Here is a 19,861-nt window from a genome sequence, read left to right on the forward strand (position 1 = left end):
ATGAGTTTGGAGGAACTAAGGGTCTCTACCAGATATATAAATCTTTTTACCACAGGTTCTTGCCCAGATGGGTGGCCATAGAAGTCAACCCATTCATGGCACTCTCCATCAGACAGATAATGTTGCTTTTCTGGATAAACTATCTCCTGATGATCCAAACCTTTCCCAGAACTCCATTTAAAAGGCTATTGCCATCCTAGTTGGTAGTCTTTCTTTACTACGGTCCATGACCAGCACAAAGTGGGGCACAAATGCCCTGGGAAGGGGAAACGCAGTTCCCTATTAAGAAGTTATAAAAGAACAAATTAGAAAAAAGTTTGAAATCAGAGTTTAAAAACGCAGATTAATGTAGCATAGTTGTTCCTTGCATGGTGCTCACTAGCCTTTTGTAAGGAGAAGGTCAGGAACAACTTTAGACTTTGCCTATGTGTACTGCAGAGCCCAGGCTCTTGAAAGAGCAGACTTAGAACCACTAGAATGTGCTTTCCATTGGCTATCTTACCTGGTTTGGACTGCTTGGAGCTGCTGCACCTGGAGCTGTATTGACCACAAACAAGATTGGAATGTTTCTTTGGTTACAAAGTTGTACAAAGTGAGATCCCTTTAGAGAAGCATTGTGCGTCAGTTCACCATTGTTAGCCACTATTCCAACCAGCTGTCTAACAAGAACAGAAAACTGTGTAGGTTAAGTAAGTTCTCCTCTAGGCATTTAGTACTGCAAATTTATAATACCATCTCTAAGAGGCACTCACTAAAGCGTTGCGAAGTGCCAGGACAAGATATCTGGGTGAGATATAGAAAGAGATCAGACTGACCAAACAGAAGATGGGAGGGGAGGGAGGGAGAAAACGAGTAGAAATTGTTTTCAGAAACACAGGGTTGCTTGGCAACACGGGACTGTTATAGAACACAAAAGAGACAACAGAGGTGCTAAGCTGAGAGGGAAAATTACACACAGAAAAGGGATGTTTGATTTCGTGTGTACGTACGCGTGTTTGTGTCAATTTGAGACTATAAAACCCTGATTCAGAGACAGAAAAAAGTGGCACTCTCCTTGATGTTATCTTGGATTGGCCTGATTGTAAGACTCACCCCTTAGTTGTTCTGCAGAATTAAACTATCAAATTTCAATTTCTTCTATTTCTAGTCTTTAATTAGGAAGTAAAAAGGAGATATAGAGGGCTCTGTGCATCAACATTACAAACAAAATGGGTTCTGAGATATATCTATATATATATAAAAGGACTAGCTGTGCCCGGCCACGCGTTGCTGTGGCGAAGTCTGGTGGTATGGGAGATAAAGTATTGAGGAATTGGTGGTAGTTAAGGTAAAGGGTAACCGTTTTCCCCTGACGTTAAGTCCAGTCATGTCTGACTCTGGGGGTTGGTGCTCATCATTTGTAAGCCGAAGAGCCGGCGTTGTCCATACACTCCTCCAAGGTCATGTGGGATGACTGCATGGAGTGGCGTTACCTTCCCGCTGGAGCAGTACCTATTGATGCACTCACATTTGCATGTTTTTGAACTTCTGGGTTGGCAGAAGCTGGGGCTAACAGTGGGGGCTCTCTCCGCTCCCCCAATTCAAACCTGCGGCCTTTCGGTCCAGAAGTTCAGCAGCTCAGCGCTTTAACACACTGCGCCATCAGGGGATATTGTTTCCTAAAGGTTGTGAATATACAATATTTCTGATTGGTTTTTTTTGTCTGTTGGAGGCAAGTATGAATGCTGCAATTAGGCAAAATGATTAGGATGTAATGGCCTTGCAGCTTTAAAGCCTGGCTGTTTCCTCCCTGAGTGATTTTTTTGTTGGGAGGTGTTAGCTGGCCCTCATTGTTTCCTGTCTGGAATTCCCTTGTTTTCAGAGTGGTGTTGTTTGCGATATTTTATGTGCTTCTACTGTCTGTGGCCCTGAGAAAACAGAGGATTTGCCAGACTTTGATGATGGGAATACTTTGTTGGGAGGTGTTAGCTGGCCCTGATTGTTTCCTGTGTGGAATTCCCCTGTTTATTTGCTGTCCTGGTTTTAGAGATTATATGGTTCTGCATTATTCTATCCAAGTAATTATTTCATATTAAAGTAGAATCTCACTTATCCAAGATTCGCTTATACAATGTTCTGGATTATCCAACGCAGTCTGCCTTTTCATAATCAATGTTTTTGTAGTCAGTGTTCTAAATTCATTGTGATATTTTAGTGGTAAATTTGTAAATACAGTACAGTAGAGTCTCATTTATCCAACATAAACGGGCCGGCAGAACGTTGGATAAGCAAATATGTTGGATAATAAGGAGGGATTAAGGATAGCCCTATTAAACATCAAATTAAGTTATGATTTTACAAATTAAGCACAAAACATCATGTTAGACAACAAATTTGGCAGAAAAAGTAGTTCAATACACAGTAATGCTATGTAGTAATTATTGTATTTATGAATTTAGCACCAAAATATCAATGAAAGCATTGACTACAAAAATGCATTGGATAATCCAGATCGTTGGATAAGTGAGACTCTACTGTAATTACTACATAGCATTACTGTGCATGGAACTACTTTTTCTGTCAAATTTGTTGTATAATATGATGTTTTGGTGCTTAATTTGTTTAATCGACTTTTCCTGAATCCCTTATTTTTATCCAACATATTCACTTATCCTGCCGGCCTGTTTATGTTGGATAAGTGAGACTGTACTGTATATTGATAATCTTATATTATCTGCTTAGAAGTGGATTATATGAGGCCCCTTCTTCACAGCTGTATAAAATGCACACTGAAATGGATTATATGGCAGTGTGGAGTCAAGATAATCCAGTGCAAAGCAGATAATATAAGATTCTAAATGGGTACTATAGCTGTGTGGAAGGGCCTTGAGTCTACACTGCCATATAATCCAGTGCAAATTAGATAATCTGTGGAAGAAGCCTAAATGAGGCCTAAATCTGCCTGTCCCCTAACTGAACCCTGGCTGTCCCTTTGCTGACAGGCTGGTTGCTAGGCGACCAAGTGGGCAGAGATTAGCTCTCTAAACTGGCAGCAATTGGATAAAAAACAATTATTGCTCTCCCTCTAATTAGGACTTTATTTTTCTTTTCTTTTAGTTGTATCAACCTGGAGGCATGGATGATGGGTTGTGTTGTCAAATTTTGAGGTTGGGGGGCCTGTACTTTTGTTGTTTTGTGAGTCGCCGTGATGCCATCACTCTTTTATATATATAGATAGATAAAGTTGCGGGAGCAGTGACTATAACAACAAAACTAAACGCCCCAGAAATACGAAACTTGGCAACACAACACAAAAGCCTTCCCTCCCGGTTGTAACAACACAACTACACCACAAAACCACAATCTGGACCCAAAAAACTCACAACAACGCATTGTGACTATAACAACACAACTAACACCCCAGAAATACGAAACTTGGCACACAACTAAACGCCCCAGAAATACAAAACTTGACAACACAACGCAAAAGCCTTGCCTCCTGGTTGTAACAACACAACCACACCACAAAACCACAATCCAGACCCACAAAACTCACAACAACACATCATGACTATAACAACACAACTAAACCGGATGGCCATCTGTCTGAGGGGTTTGGGTGGGGTCTTCCTACATGACAAAAATAAAGGGGTTGGACTGGATGCAAACTACAAATTCCAGCACCCCATGGCATGGAGTCCATGCATTTCAATTAGAGGCCTCTTCCTTCTCCCTTTCCCCGCCATCCAACCCACTGACCCAGTTCCATGGCTCAGCAGGCAGGAAAGGCTGGGACGGATAGAACAAAGGAAGGAGGGAGGGAGGGAGGGGAAGCGAAGGAATGCCAAGGACAAGAGCCCTCCCTCTCTGCCCGGAAGGCCAAGAGCAAAAGGGAGAGAAAGGCCATTGATCCGGTTATATTTACCCTCCTTTCTGACCAGTGTGTTCTTATCAGCGAGCTCAGGATCGGAGCAGAGAAAGGGAATAGCATAGGAATAAAGGAAACAAGGAGAGCACCCACTCTATCTATCCATCCACTCACCCACTAATAATAAACACCTACACAGGCAAGAATCAGCCATGCACTGAGTCTACAAGGCCATTCAGTGCTCATCCACCTCCCCAATCCCTACATTCACACTTGGCCTCCAAAAAAACAATTACAATAATAACAATGACAACAACAACAATAAGAATCAACACCATCACAGGCAAGAAACAGCCAGGCACTGAGGCTGAGAGGCCAGTCAGTGCTACACTGGGCCTCCAAAAAACAACAACACATTAGCATCTAACTTATCTAACCTTCATGACCACAACAACAACAATAATAATAAACACCTACACAGACAAAACAAAAAAAAGACTATTGTACCAAAATAAAAATATAAACCGCACTCAGCAGAATCAGACATCACAATTAACAACAAACCAAAGACAACAGGGATCTCAAGCAATTATCAATCAACACAAAAATTTAAGAAGGTAACAGACTTCAAATACTACTACTAATGTGAGTATAAAGAAGGGTGGAGGTCACGGCATAAATACAACCTAATGTAGACTGACCAACACCACAAGACTAAGCCACAGCAACGCGTGGCCGGGCACAGCTAGTCTATATCTATATATATAAAAGAGTGATGGCATCACGGCGATGGACAAAACAACAAATCTACAGCCCCCCCAAACTCGAAAATTGGCAACGCAATCCATCATCCCCGCCTCCAGTAAGATACAACAAATTTACACATAAAACACTATCACAACACCAAAAAATGCCAAAACTAAGTACGCATGCGCAAAAACACCATGCTTCAACCCTTTATGGCGCTCGCGCGGCTCCAGTAAGATACAACACATTTATATGACAAACACAATCACAGGGCCACAAACGGCCAAAAACTGCAACAGGCGATATGCGCCTGCGCGCACCCCCCCATCCCTTCCCGCGCGCGCACACACACACCTCGCCTCAGAGCTGAAGGAAGGAAGGCAGGAAGGCCGATTCCTTGCTGGGCGCGGGATGGAGGAGGCCGCGCTGGGAGGCGTGCGGGCCTCACGTCGCTCTCTGCCCTCTCCCCCTCAATGTCCTCCCCCCTCAGGGCCCATGGAGGGCCCCGGTTGCCGTTCAGGCCCCCTCCTCCCGCCCCTCTCCCCTCCCCCCAATGCGAGGAAGGCCCCGCGGAGCCCCCCGCCTCACCCTCTCTCCTCCTCCTCCCTTCTCGGTTCTTCTCGGAGGTCTTCAAGCTCTTCAAGGTGAGGGGGGAAGAGGAGGGCACGGCCCTCGAGCAGGCCTGGACCTCCCCTCGAGTTGTTTGGGGCGCCAACCCCCGCCCTTCCCGGCCTCAGGGCCCTTCCTTTTCCCCCTCACCCGGTTAAACGGCTGATGGGGAAAAGGAAAGAGCCTCAGGCCAGGAAGGGTGGAAGTTGGCGCCCAAAACAAGTCAAGGGAAGGCCCAAGTTGGCCCAGGCTGAGCTTCCCCCTTTTCTGTTGTTGTTATTGTTGTTGTTGTTCTCACCCACAAATTACAACCCCTCCAATGCCTCAGAAGCCCCCCTTTTTCCCCTCTCAAACCCTATCGCCCTCACCTTTCCCTTCCCTGTAATAATTATTAATATAATAACTGATCATCAGTTAAGAATGTAATAATCACCAATAATAATACTAATTTATTATTAGTATAATACTGATAATCATTCGAGAACATAATAATTCATAATAAGTCAGTTCTTATTATTATAACACTGACAATCATTCAACAATGTATTAACAAATCGTAATAATAGAAAATTATTATTATTATAGTAATAATCATTCACAAATTAATAATTATTATTATAACATTGATAATCATTCAACAATATAATAACAACTAATAATAAGTAGTTATTATTTTTATCACAATGATAATCATTCAAGACTATAATAATTATTATTGTTATAACAGAAGGCGCCTCATATAATCCACTTCTAAACAAATAATATCACATTATAAATATACACTAGAATCTCACTTATCCAACATAAACAAGCCGGCAGAACGTTGCATAAATAAATATGTTGGATAATAAGAAGGGATTCAGGAAAACCAATTACACATCGAATTAGGTCATCATTATACAAATTAAACACCAAAACATCATGTTATACAACAAATTTGACACAAAAAGTAGTTCCATGCGCAGTAATGCTATGTAGTAATTACTGTATTTGCAAATTTACCACCAAAATATCACAATACATTAAAAACACTCACTCCAAAAACATTGACTATTAAAAGGCAGACTCCATTGCATAATCCAGAACATTGCATAAACGAATGTTGGGTGAGATTCTACTGTAATATGAAATAATTACTGTGGTACAATAATACACAACAATATCATCTCAGGACAGTAAATAAAGATCAACACTCTAAAAACACAGCTATTCCATCCAGGAAACAATCAGGGCCATCTAACACCTCCCACCAAAGGATTCCCCCCTTCACACAGGAAACCACCCACACTTTGAACCTACAAGGCCATTCCGTACTCATCACTCTCTCATCTCAGCACAGTAAATAAACAACAACAGTCTGAAAACACACAAATTCCATCCAGGAAACAATCAGGACCACCTAGCACCTCCCAACAAAGCATTCCCCCCCTCTAACACACGGAACCACCCAAGCTTTGAAACTACAAGGCCATTCCGTACTCTGGGGCCAATTTGCAATATATTAATATATATAATAATACAATACATATATAATACAATACATTGTATATACATATAATACTGCTAATAATATTATAATACACTACAATATAATACTAATAACAAAACAAAACAATATATATATATATATATATATATATATATATATATATATATATATATATTACTACTAATATTGTGAAATAGTCGTATATGTTATAGCGTAATATCCTATCATATGTCTTTAATGTAATAAATGAATAAATAATACTGTATAATTTTTGTTGACGGTCACAACAAAAATAAAACCCAATGTAGATTGACCAACATCACTAAAAAAAAGCCACAGCAACGCGTGGCCGGGCACAGCTAGTATATATATATAAGGATAAAGTTACTGGCACAGTGACTATAACAACAAAACTAAACGTCCCAGAAATACGAAACTTGGCAACACAAAGCAAAAGCCTTGCCTCCTGGTTATAACAACACAACCACACCACAAAATCACAATCCGGACCCACAAAACTCACAACAACACATCATGACTATAACAACACAACTAAACGCCCCAGAAATACAAAACTTGGCAACACAAAGCAAAAGCCTTGCCTCCCAGTTGTAACAACACAACCACACCACAAAACCACAATCCGGACCCACAAAACTCACAACAACGCATCATGACTATAAGAACACAACTAAACGCCCCAGAAATACGAAACTTGGCAGCACAACGCAAAAGCCTTCCCTCTCGGTTGTAACAACACAACCACACCACAAAACCACAATCCAGACCCACAAAACTCACAACAACGCATTGTGACTATAACAACACAACTAACGCCCCAGAAATACGAAACTTGGCACACAACTAAACGCCCCAGAAATACAAAACTTGACAACACAATGCAAAAGCCTTGCCTTCTGGTTGTAACAACACACCACACCACAAAACCACAATCCGGACCCACAAAACTCACAACAATGCATTGTGACTATAACAACACAACTAAACGCCCCAGAAATATGAAACTTGGCAACACAACACAAAAGCCTTCCCTCCCGGTTGTAACAACACAACCACACCACAAACCACAATCCAGACCCACAAAACTCACAACAACACATCATGACTATAACAACACAACTAAACCGGATGGCCATCTGTCTGAGGGGTTTGGGTGGGGTCTTCCTCCATGACAAAAATAAAGGGGTTGGACTGGATGCAAACTACAAATTCCAGCACCCCATGGCATTGAGTCCATGCATTTCAATTAGAGGCCTCTTCCTTCTCCCTTTCCCCGCCATCCAACCCACTGACCCAGTTCCATGGGTCCACAGGCAGGAAAGGCTGGGACGGATAGAACAAAGGAAGGAAGGAGGGAAGGGAAGCGAAGGAACGCCAAGGACAAGAGCCCTCCCTCTCTGCAAGGAAGGCCAAGAGCAAAAGGGAGAGAAAGACCATTGATCCGGTTATATTTACCCTCCTTTCTTACCAGTGTGTTCTTATCAGCGAGCTCAGGATCAGAGCAGAGAAAGGGAACAGCATAGGAATAAAGAAAACAAGGAGAGCACCCACTCTATCTATCCATCCACTCACCCACGAATAATAAACACCTACACAGGCAAGAATCAGCCATTCACTGAGGCTACAAGGCCATTCAGTGCTCATCCACCTCCCCGATCCACTTGGCCTCCAAAAAAACAATTACAATAATAACAATGACAATAACAACAATAAGAATCAACACCATCACAGGCAAGAAGCAGCCAGGCACTGAGGCTGAGAGGCCAGGCAGTGCTACACTGGGCCTCCAAAAAACAACAACACAGTAGCATCTAACTTATCTAACCTTCATGACCACAACAACAACAATAATAATAAACACCTACACAGACAAAAAAAAAAAAAGACTATTGTACCAAAATAAAAATATAAACCGCACTCAGCAGAATCAGACATCACGATTAACAACAAACCAAAGACAACAGGGATCTCAAGCAATTATCAATCAACACAAAAATTGAAGAAGGTAACAGACTTCAAATACTACTACTAATGTAAGTATAAAGAAGGGTGGAGGTCACGGCATAAATGCAACCTAATGCAGACTGACCAACACCACCAGACTAAGCCACAGCAACGCGTGGCTGGGCACAGCTAGTATATATATATATACTAGCTGTGCCCGGCCACGCGTTGCTGTGGCGAAGTATGGTGGCATGGGAAATAAAGTATTGAGGAATTGGTGGTAGTTAAGGTAAAGGGTAAACGTTTTCCCCTGACGTTAAGTCCAGTCATGTCTGACTCTGGGGGTTGGTGCTCATCTCCATTTCTAAGCCGAAGAGCCGGCGTTGTCCGTAGACTCCTCCAAGGTCATGTGGGATGACTGCATGGAGCGGCGTTACCTTCCCACCAGAGCAGTACCTATTGATGCACTCACATTTGCATGTTTTTGAACCTCTGGGTTGGCAGAAGCTGGGGCTAACAGTGGGGGCTCGCTCCGCTCCCCCAATTCAAACCTGCGGCCTTTCGGTCCAGAAGTTCAGCAGCTCAGCGCTTTAACACACTGCGCCATCAGGGGATATTATTTCCTAAAGATTGTGAATATACAATATTTCTGATTGGTTTTTTTGTCTGTTGGAGGCAAGTATGAATGCTGCAATTAGGAAAAATGATTAGGATGTAATGGCCTTGCAGCTTTAAAGCCTGGCTTTTTCCTCCCTGAGTGATTTTTTTGTTGGGAGGTGTTAGCTGGCCCTGATTGTTTCCTGTCTGGAATTCCCTTGTTTTCAGAGTGGTGTTGCTTGCGATATTTTATGTGCTTCTACTGTCTGTGGCCCTGAGAAAACAGAGGATTTTCCAGACTTTGATGATGGGAATACTTTGTTGGGAGGTGTTAGCTGGCCCTGATTGTTTCCTGTCTGGAATTCCCCTGTTTATTTACTGTCCTGGTTTTAGAGATTATATTGTTCTGCATTATTCTATCCCATAATTATTTCATATTAAAGTAGAATCTCACTTATCCAACATTTGCTTATACAATGTTCTGGATTATCCAACGCAGTCTGCCTTTTCATAATCAATGTTTTTGTATTCATTGTGATATTTTAGTGGTAAATTTGTAAATACAGTACAGTAGAGTCTCACTTATCCAACATAAACAGGCCAGCCGAACGTTGGATAAGCAAATATGTTGGATAATAAGGAGGGATTAAGGATAAGCCTATTAAACATCAAATTAAGTTATGATTTTACAAATTAAGCACCAAAACATCATGTTAGACAACAAATTTAGCAGAAAAAGTAGTTCAGTACACAGTAATTCTATGTAGAAATTACTGTATTTATGAATTTAGCACCAAAGTATCACAATATATTGAAAGCATTAACTACAAAAATGCGTTGGATAATCCAGAACGTTGGATAAGCGAGTGTTGGATAAGTGAGACTCTACTGTAATTACTACATAGCATTACTGCGCATGGAACTACTTTTTCTGTCAAATTTGTTGTATAATATGATGTTTTGGTGCTTAATTTGTATAACGATTATCTAATTTGATGTTTAATCGGCTTTTCCTGAATCCCTTCTTATTATCCAACATATTCACTTATCCTGCCGGCCTGTTTATGTTGGATAAGTGAGAGTCTACTGCATATTGACAATCTTATATTCTCTGCTTAGAACTGGATTATATGAGGCCCCTTCTTCACAGCTATATAAAATGCACACTGAAGTGGATGATATGGTAGTGTGGAGTCAAGATAATCCAGTGCAAAGCAGATAATATAAGATTATAAATGGGTTATATAGCTGTGTGGAAGGGCCTTGAGTCTACACTGCCATATAATCCAGTGCAAATTAGATAATCTGTGGAAGAAACCTAAGTAAGGCCTAAATCTGCCTGTCCCCTAACTGCACCCTGGCTGTCCCTTGGTTGCTAGGAGACGAAGTAGGCAGAGATTAGCCCTCTAAACTGGCAGCAATTGGATAAAAAAAATTATTGCTCTCCCTCTAATTAGGACTTTATTTTTCTTTTCTTTTTGTTGTATCAACCTTGAGGCGTGGATGATGGGTTGTGTTGTCAAATTTCGAGGTTGGGGGGCCTGTACTTTTGTTGTTTTGTGAGTCGCCATGATGCCATCACTCTTTTATATATATAGATACTAGCTGTGCCCGGCCACGCGTTGCTGTAGCTTAGTCTGGTGGTGCTGGTCAGTCTACATTAGGTTGTATTTATGCTGTGACCTCCACCCTTCTTTATACTCACATTAGTAGTAGTATTTGAAGTCTGTTACCTTCTTCAATTTTTTTGTTGATTGATAATTGCTTGAGATCCCTGTTGTCTTTGGTTTGTTGTTAATCGTGATGTCTGATTCTGCTGAGTGCGGTTTATATATTTATTGTGGTACAATAGTCTTTTTTTTGTTTTGCCTGTGTGTTTATTATTGTTGTTGTTGTAGTGGTCATGAAGGTTAGATAAGTTAGATGCTACTGTGTTGTTGTTTTTTGGAGGCCCAGTGTAGCACTGACTGGCCTCTCAGCCTCAGTGCCTGGCTGCTTCTTGCCTGTGATGGTGTAGATTCTTATTGTTGTTGTTGTCATTGTTATTATTGTAATTGTTTTTTTGGAGGCCAAGTGTGAATGTAGGGATTGGGGAGGTGGATGAGCACTGAATGGCCTTGTAGACTCAGTGCATGTCTGATTCTTGCCTGTGTAGGTGTTTATTATTAGTGGGTGAATGGGTGGATAGATGAGTGGATGGATAGATAGAGTGGGTGCTCTCCTTGTTTCCTTTATTCCTATGCTGTTCCCTTTCTCTGCTCCGGTCCTGAGCTCGTGGATAAGAACACACTGGTCAGAAAGGAGGGTAAATATAACCGGATCAATGGTCTTTCTCTCCCTTTTGCTCTTGGCCTTCCGGGCAGAGAGGGAGGGCTCTTGTACTTGGCGTTCCTTCGCTTCCCTTCCCTCCCTCCTTCCTTCGTTCTATCCATCCCAGCCTTTCCTGCCTGTGGAGCCATGGAACTGGGTCAGTAGGTTGGATGGTGGGGAAAGGGAGAAGGAAGAGGCCTCTAATTGAAATGCATGGACTCCATGCCCCACCCAAACCTCTCAGACAGATGGCCATCCGGTTTAGTTGTGTTGTTATAGTCACAATGCGTTGTTGTGAGTTTTTTGGGTCCAGATTGTGGTTTTGTGGTGTGGTTGTGTTGTTACAACCGGGAGGGAAGGCTTTTGTGTTGTGTTGTCAAATTTTGTATTTCTGGAGCGTTTAGTTGTGTTGTTATAGTCACGATGCGTTGTTGTGAGTTTTGTGGGTCCAGATTGTGGTTTTGTGGTTTGGTTGTGTTGTTACAACCGGGAGGCAAGGCTTTTGCATTGTGTTGTCAAGTTTTGTATTTCTGGGGCATTTAGTTGTGTGCCAAGTTTCGTATTTCTGGGGCGTTTAGTTGTGATGTTATAGTCACAATGTATTGTTATGAGTTTTGTGGATCTAGATTGTGTTTTGTGGTGTGATTGTGTTGTTACAACCGGGAGGTAAGGCTTTTGCATTGTTTTGCCAAGTTTCGTATTTCTGGGGCGTTTAGTTGTGTTGTTATAGTCATGATGCGTTGTGAATTTTGTGGGTCTGGATTGTGGTTTTGTGCTGTGATTGTGTTGTTACAACTGGGAGGCAAGGCTTTTGCATTGTGTTGTCAAGTTTTGTATTTCTGGGGCATTTAGTTGTGTGCAAAGTTTCGTATTTCTGGGGCATTTAGTTGTGTTGTTATAGTCACGATGCATTGTTGTGAATTTTATGGGTCCGGATTGTGGTTTTGTGGTGTGGTTGTGTTGTTACAACCTGGAGGGAAGGCGTTTGCGTTGTGTCGCCAAGTTTCGTATTTCTGGGGTGTTTAGTTGTGTTGTTATAGTCACGATGCGTTGTTGTGAGTTTTGTGGGTCCAGTGTGGTTTTGTGGTGATTGTGTTGTTACAACCAAGAGGCAAGGCTTTTGCGTTGTGTTGCCAAGTTTTGTATTTCTAGGGCGTTTAGTTGTGTTGTTATAGTCATGATGTGTTGTTGTGAGTTTTGTGGGTCCGGATTGGGGTTTTGTGGTGTGGTTGTGTTGTTGTAACCGGGAGGCAAGGCTTTTGCATTGTGTTGCCAAGTTTCGTATTTCTGGGATGTTTAGTTTTGTTGTTATAGTCACTGCGCCCGCAACTTTATCCTTTTATATATATAGACTAGCTGTGCCCAGCCACGCGTTGCTGTGGCGAAGTCTGGTGTTCTGGGAAATAAAGTATTGAGGAATTGGTGGTAGTTAAGGTCAAGGGTAAAGGTTTTCCCCTGACATTAAGTCCAGTCGTGTCTGACTCTGGGGGTTGGTGCTCATCTCCATTTCTAAGCCGAAGAGCCGGCGTTGTCCGTAGACTCCTCCAAGGTCATGTGGGATGACTACATGGAGCGGCGTTACCTTCCCGCCGGAGCAGTACCTATTGATGCACTCACATTTGCATGTTTTCGAACTTCTGGGTTGGCAGAAGCTGGGGCTAACAGTGGGGGCTCACGATATATTGAAAGCATTGACTACAAAAATGCATTAGATAATCCAGAACGTTGGATAAGCGAGTGTTGGATAAGTGAGACTCTACTGTAAATACTACATAGCATTACTGCGCATGGAACTACCTTTTCTGTCAAATTTGTTGTATAATATGATGTTTTGGTGCTTAATTTGTATAACGATTACCTAATTTGATGTTTAATTGGCTTTTCCTGAATCCCTTCTTATTATCCAACATATTCACTTATCCTGCCGGCCTGTTTACGTTGGATAAGTGAGACTCTACTGTATATTTCTAATCTTATATTATCTGCTCAGAACTGGATTATATGAGGCTCCTTCTTCACAGCTGTATAAAATGCACACTGAAGTGGATTATATGGCAGTGTGGAGTCAAGATAATCCAGTACAAAGCAGAAAATATAAGATTATAAATGGGTTATATAGCTGTGTGGAAGGGCCTTGAGTCTACACTGCCATATAATCCAGTGCAAATTAGATAATCTGTGGAAGAAGCCTAAGTGAGGCCTAAATCTGCCTGTCCCCTAACTGAAACCTGGCTGTCCGTTGGTTGCTAGGCAACCAAGTGGGCAGAGATTAGCCCTCTAAACTGGCAGCAATTGGATAAAAAAAATTATTGCTCTCCCTCTAATTAGGACTTTATTTTTCTTTTCTTTTTGTTGTATCAACCTTGAGGCGTGGATGATGGGTTGTGTTGTCAAATTTTGAGGTTGGGGGGCCTGTACTTTTGTTGTTTTGTGAATCGCCGTGATGCCATCACTCTTTTATATATATAGATGTGTGTGTGTGTGTGTGTGTGTGTGTGTAATGTGGCACTTTATTATGGAGTAAACAGCAAAACTGCTGGACCCAATCACACCAAATTTCACCACAAAAGTCATAGTCATCCAAGGTATGTTTTTCAATCAAAAATTCTAGAAAAATAAAGTCCAAATTAGAGGACAAGGAAGAGCCATTGTCATGCCACCAGAAGGCTCTCACCTGCTGCCCTGTCCTTTTAAGGTTCTAAGGGGGCGGAGCTTAACTTCAGCTCCTGCCAGCTTCAAAATGGCAGTTATTTTTGCCAGTTAGGATTTTTCAATTAGCGTAGCCCTGGAAGGAAGCATAGGAAGCTAGAAGGTGCACAGAAATTCACGTCATGTCGGATCTGTATTAACTGAAGTCATGTCTGAACTGTATTCAAGTCACATCAGAATCGTATTCAAATTAGATTAAAAACCATACAAGACAGTGTCATGCCAACATTGTATTAAAGTTAGTACAAAGATATGTAGAATCCAGTCATGTCGGGACTTTATACTGTGTGGCAATAACCATCCAGAACTGAAATAGACTTCAAAGACTTCCTTTCCTCACAGAGACTTTTGATTTCCCAAATACAGTCTCCGATCTGTCCTTTATGCTAGGGTGCCTTCCAGTTCATTTAGTTAAGCCCCTTTAAGTCCCGCCCCCACACTGCCTAGAAAATACAGATTTTCTGATTTGAACTAGATTATATGGCAGCGTAGACTCAAGGCCCTTCGACACAGCTATATAACCTTGAATGCCAAGGCACATAATCCACAGTATTGGATATGAACTGGATTATCTTGAGTCCACACTGCCATATAACCCAGTTCAGTGTGGATTTTATATAGTTGTGTAGAAGGGGCTCATGTAATCCAGTTCTAAGCAGATAATATAAGATTATAAATATAATATATAAAATTACTGTGGTATAATAAAACAGAACATTAAAAAAACTCTAAAATCAAGACAGTAAATAAAGAACAACACTCAGAAGACAGGGGAATTCCAGATAGGAAACAATCAGGGCCAGCTAACACCTTCCAACAAAGGATTCCCCCAGGCAGGAAGCAGCCAGGCTTTGAAGCTGCAAGGCCATTAAATGATAATCAAGGTGACTAACTGCAGCATTCATACTTACAGCACCGAGACTATTAATTGCCATTCAACCTGGGCAACCAAAGATTCCACAAGGTAGAAAGCGGCCAGGCTTGCAAGCAGCAAGGCTATTTTTTTATAATGATTTTTATTGAGTTTTTGCAATGTTACAATTAAGGGAGATAATCTAAAGGGAAGCTGTGTGGGGAAAAGGGGAATTAGCGAGGGGGGGGAGGAGATGTAGGCAGGAAGGATGAGTACTCAGGGAAGGGGGCCCTAACCGGGAGGGGGGGAGGGGGGGGAAAGGGGGAGAAGGTAGACTTCCAATCTTCTAACTTCCATTCTTGATCTTGATTGTTTCAACAAGTCATCTTTTCTTGTAGTTATTCCGCTAATGGTGACCAGTTCGTTTCTCTGATAGGTCTTCCAGTGGCTTTTCTTGTTAGGAAGGTCAATCTATCCATATTTTTGATGTCCATTAATTTCTCCAGCCACTGCTCTTTAGTAAGTTCATTCCCGCCTTTCCAATTTCTTACTAGTACCATTCTGGCTGCAGTGATAGCATAGGTGAATATTTTCTCTTTATTGTCTTTTTCTGTTACCAAATTTGTTTCACTATCATTCTTAAAGCTATATAGTCCTAATAAATAATAGTCTGGTTTACAGTCAAATTCCTCTTTAAACATTTTTTTACATTCCTTATGTATTGTCCTCCAATATTTATTAATTATCTTACAGTTCCACCACATGTGGAAGTATGATCCAACCTGCTTCTTACAGTGCCAGCAAATATTATTTCTGTCTTTATACATATGCCCTAGCTTTTTTGGAGTCAGGTACCACCTATGTACCGTTTTTAGCCAATTTTCTTTTAGCTCGATTGAGTAGCACATTTTTGTCTTTTTGTTCCAAATAATATTCCATTCATCCATTGTTATGGGTCTGCCCATATTTCTGGACCATTTTGTCATTGATTCTTTTATAACGTCAGTCTCCGTATTCCATTCTAACAATTTATTATATAATACTGTTATAATTTTCTTTTCTCTTTTAAGAAGGTTATCCCAGAAGTTAGATGTTATATTAAAGCTTATTACTTTATCTTTTTTATAACATTCTTTTAATTGATAATAATGAAGCCATGTAATATTCTTATATTCTTTTTGGATTTCCTCCCATTCTTTTATGGGGGGTATGTCCCCCGTCCTATTTCCTTTCTTAATAATATCCTTATATGTCAGCCACTTTTGCCATCCAAGTAGTCTGCGTTGGGATGCTTCCAGTGGGGAAAACCAGAGGGGAGTTTTTTCATATAGGTATCGTTTATATTTTTGCCAGGTTGCATTTAAAGCCGATCTAATGGAGTGGTTACCAAATTGTTTATCAATTCTTACTTTATCTTGCCATAGGTACCCATGCCATCCTCACCGCAAATCATGTCCCTCTAAAATTAATGTTCTATTTTTTTCCAATTTGACCCAATCAATTATCCATTCCAGGGCACACGCGTCGTGATATAGTTGTAAATTCGGTAGGTCGAAGCCTCCTCTTTCTTTCGGGGTAGTCATTGTTGTGAATTTAATTCTGGGCTTTTTATTCTGCCATATAAATTTATTTATTTCCCGATTCCAATCATTAAATAGTTTTTTGCCTCTAATTATGGGGATGTTACGGAATAAATATAATAGTTTGGGTAGGAGATTCATCTTGATTATGGCTATTCTCCCCAAGAGTGATAAATTTAAATGCTTCCATCCCTACAGATCTTTTTTTATCACCCGCCATTTTGCCCCATAATTTAGCTCTAGTAACTGATTGTTTTTGTTTGCAATCCAGATTCCTAGATATTTAATTTTATTGATGATATTGAGGCCTGAGATGTCCTTTGTCTCTTCTTGCTTTTTTTTTAGTCATATTTTTTGTGAGGATTACTGTTTTTTCCTTATTTATTTTAAAGCCGGCCACTGCACCGTATTCTTCGATCTTATTTAACCAGTCTCTAATGCTGTCCTTTCGGTTTTCCAAAATGCAAATCACGTCATCTGCAAAGGCACGTACTTTAATCTCCTGTTTATCTATTTTCACACCCTTTAAATTTTCCGCTGTTTTTATGGACCTCATTAAAATTTCTAATATGAATATGAAAATTAGGGGGGACAGTGGGCATCCCTGTCTTGTTCCTTTTTGTATTTCAAATTTATCTGTAAGTAAACCATTTATTTTAATTCTTGCAAATTGATTTGAATAAATTGACTGTATTCCATTTAAAAATTGGTTTCCAATGTCTAATTCTTTAAATAATATTTTTTTTTAAATCCCAATTGACGTTGTCAAATGCTTTCTCCGCATCTAAGGCTAGAAAGCCGACTTCTTTTTGATGATTTTGATCATAGTACTCTATCGCGTCAAGAATAATCCTAATATTGTTCTTTGTACTACGGGTGGGTAGGAAACCTGCCTGATCCTCTGAGATCCAGTCTCTTAAGAAATTTGTAAATCTTTCCGCTAATATTTTTGCATAAATTTTATAATCATTGTTTAATAACGAGATCAGGCGGTAATTCCTTACATTGCTGGGATCCAGTCCCTCTTTGTGTATTAGAATTATTTCTGCTTGCTTCCAAGAGTCGGGGATTTTTCCTTCACTAAGAGCCTTATTCATCAGTTTTTTCAAAAATTGGATTATTTCTTGTACAATTTTATAAAAGCCGGCTGTGAAGCCGTCTGGGCCTGGGGCTTTGTCTGACTTTAATTTTTGAATAGCATTTTTAATTTCCTCTATAGTAATTTCTTTGTTTAGATCTAATCTTTGATCATCTGTTATTTTTGGTAGTTTTTGATTACATATATAATTTGTTATTTCTTCTAAATTAACTTTATCTTTTTCGTACAGTTTCTTATAGAATTTTTCAAATTCCCTCTTTATCTCATCATCCAGGAATAAATCCTTTCCATCTGATTTGATTTTTATAATCTGTTGTTTATTTTTCTTTTTTCTTATTATTCTGGCTAACCACTTCCCCGGCTTATTCGCATTTTCAAAAGAATTCTGTCGTGCCCATCTTAATTTATTGGCGAGTGTTTCTAACTGTAAATTTGGCTTTTCCTTATGTAAATTTTTTTTAATTTTTTCAACGAGGTCTCCTCACAGGGGTTTGTTTTTTGTTATTTTTCTAATTTTTTCTTCACTTTTTATCCAGATTTTCTCCTCCTTGTATGTCAGCATTGATTCCTCTTGCCTTTCCCATCTAAATTTAACTTGCAGACGTTTTAATTCATCTGTCAAGAAAAAATATTTTCTCCTATTGTTTAGGGTAGACTGGGGGAACTCTTTATAAATCATGATTTTCTTTTCTTTATACATCGTTGGATTGAGTCTGGACTTTTTTAAAACTTCATCTCTTGTAGCTCTTTTGACAAAATGGACAATCGTGTCTCTCGCTACCTTATTTTTTTGGCATAGTTTGTATGGATTCTATGAGCAATATCAATTTGCTCTGTGGCGTCCTGCTCTGTACACTTTTAAGATTTTTGCTATTATTTGAACCGTGACTTGTTTGATGTTCTCTTTTGGATCTTCTAGTATATTTTTCAGTCTTAATTGGTAATCTGTTACATTTTGTTCCAGCTTTTCTTGGATCTTCTCTAATTTGTTGTTTTTTGAATCAATTGAGTCTATTTTTCTCTGTAATTTCATCTGAGACTTCTCCACTTTAATATTTTGTAGCTTTAGCTCTGAAATCTCTTGAGCATTTTTTAGTACTTCTGATTTAATCATCTTTATGTCTTCTTTAATTTCTCTCTTTAAATCAGCCATGTCGTCTTGTATTTGCTTTTGATAAGTATCATGTTTTATAGCCATTTCATGTATTTCCTTTTGGGGAAGGTCTTGTTTGGCTGAGATGGATTGTATTTCCCTAAATAGATCTCTCCAGTTAGGGTCTTCTGGAATTGAATTTCTTCTTGCTATTACTTTAAAATCTTTATCAAACTTTCCTCTTGGTGTGGCCATTTTGCCTGCTTTTAGATAGTATTTATTTGATTACAGGATTAGTAGCTTCCTTGACGTTTAATAAGAAAGTGTTTATCTTTCACCCGAATGTGGTTATGAGTCCACGGATGCCTTGCCTCCCCTTCTCTTACTGTGCGTCTCACCAGCACCAATACAACTCAGGGATGACCACTTCCTTGAATGGTTCTTTAATTCCTTTCTGTCTGGACCTCTTCCGAGTGATACACAACTCTTTGGTGTGTGCTACTTAGTTAGCATTCCCCTCCGTTTCCTGTTTCCAGGAGTTACTTCCGCAACCAGCTAGAGGTGGAGACTACTCTCCAGCTCTCGCGCAGGCGGGCGTGGGATGAGCTTCGTAGACACAACACCTTATCTATCTCACCAGACCAAGGTCAGTATTGGTTGTTGCAGACTTCTTCTTTTTTTTTGTTAAGTTAGATCTTGCAGTATTTGTGGTCCCCCTTTTCTGTATATTCTGTGATGATAAAGAGCCAAAGCACTTTCTTTATATATTTTATATTATGGGGCTTAAGGAGGCAGCGGGGTACGACATCTATTGCGTGGTCCAAATAATTTATCTCAGGTGACTTCTATCTCAGTTCCAATCCGATCTCTAAAAAAACTGTTATAATGCGAGATGCCTTATTTTCAACAATACTTTCCACACCTTTAGTGACCACCGTCATTCACCTTTTGGCTGATTTATAA

The 19,861-nt window shown here is 40.2% G+C and overlaps 2 protein-coding genes across 4 annotated transcripts in view; one reads left to right on the plus strand and one right to left on the minus strand.

The window, feature by feature from the left end:
• LOC100555942 (methylcrotonoyl-CoA carboxylase beta chain, mitochondrial) overlaps positions 1-19,861 on the minus strand; it is a 52,975-nt gene that overhangs the window by 7,994 nt on the left and 25,120 nt on the right. For all 3 annotated transcript variants that reach the window (XM_062978170.1, XM_062978171.1, XM_062978169.1), the window contains exon 9: positions 503-659. In XM_062978170.1, coding sequence (XP_062834240.1) covers positions 503-659 — 157 coding nt within the window. The remainder of the gene's footprint in view (positions 1-502; positions 660-19,861) is intronic.
• wls (Wnt ligand secretion mediator) overlaps positions 19,440-19,861 on the plus strand; it is a 112,562-nt gene continuing 112,140 nt past the window's right edge. The window contains exon 1 of the mRNA XM_062978174.1: positions 19,440-19,544. The gene's annotated coding sequence lies outside the window, so the exon portion shown is untranslated. The remainder of the gene's footprint in view (positions 19,545-19,861) is intronic.

The sequence above is a fragment of the Anolis carolinensis genome, chromosome 4, assembly GCF_035594765.1.
Source record: "Anolis carolinensis isolate JA03-04 chromosome 4, rAnoCar3.1.pri, whole genome shotgun sequence".
Taxonomy (NCBI): Eukaryota; Metazoa; Chordata; class Lepidosauria; order Squamata; family Dactyloidae; genus Anolis; species Anolis carolinensis.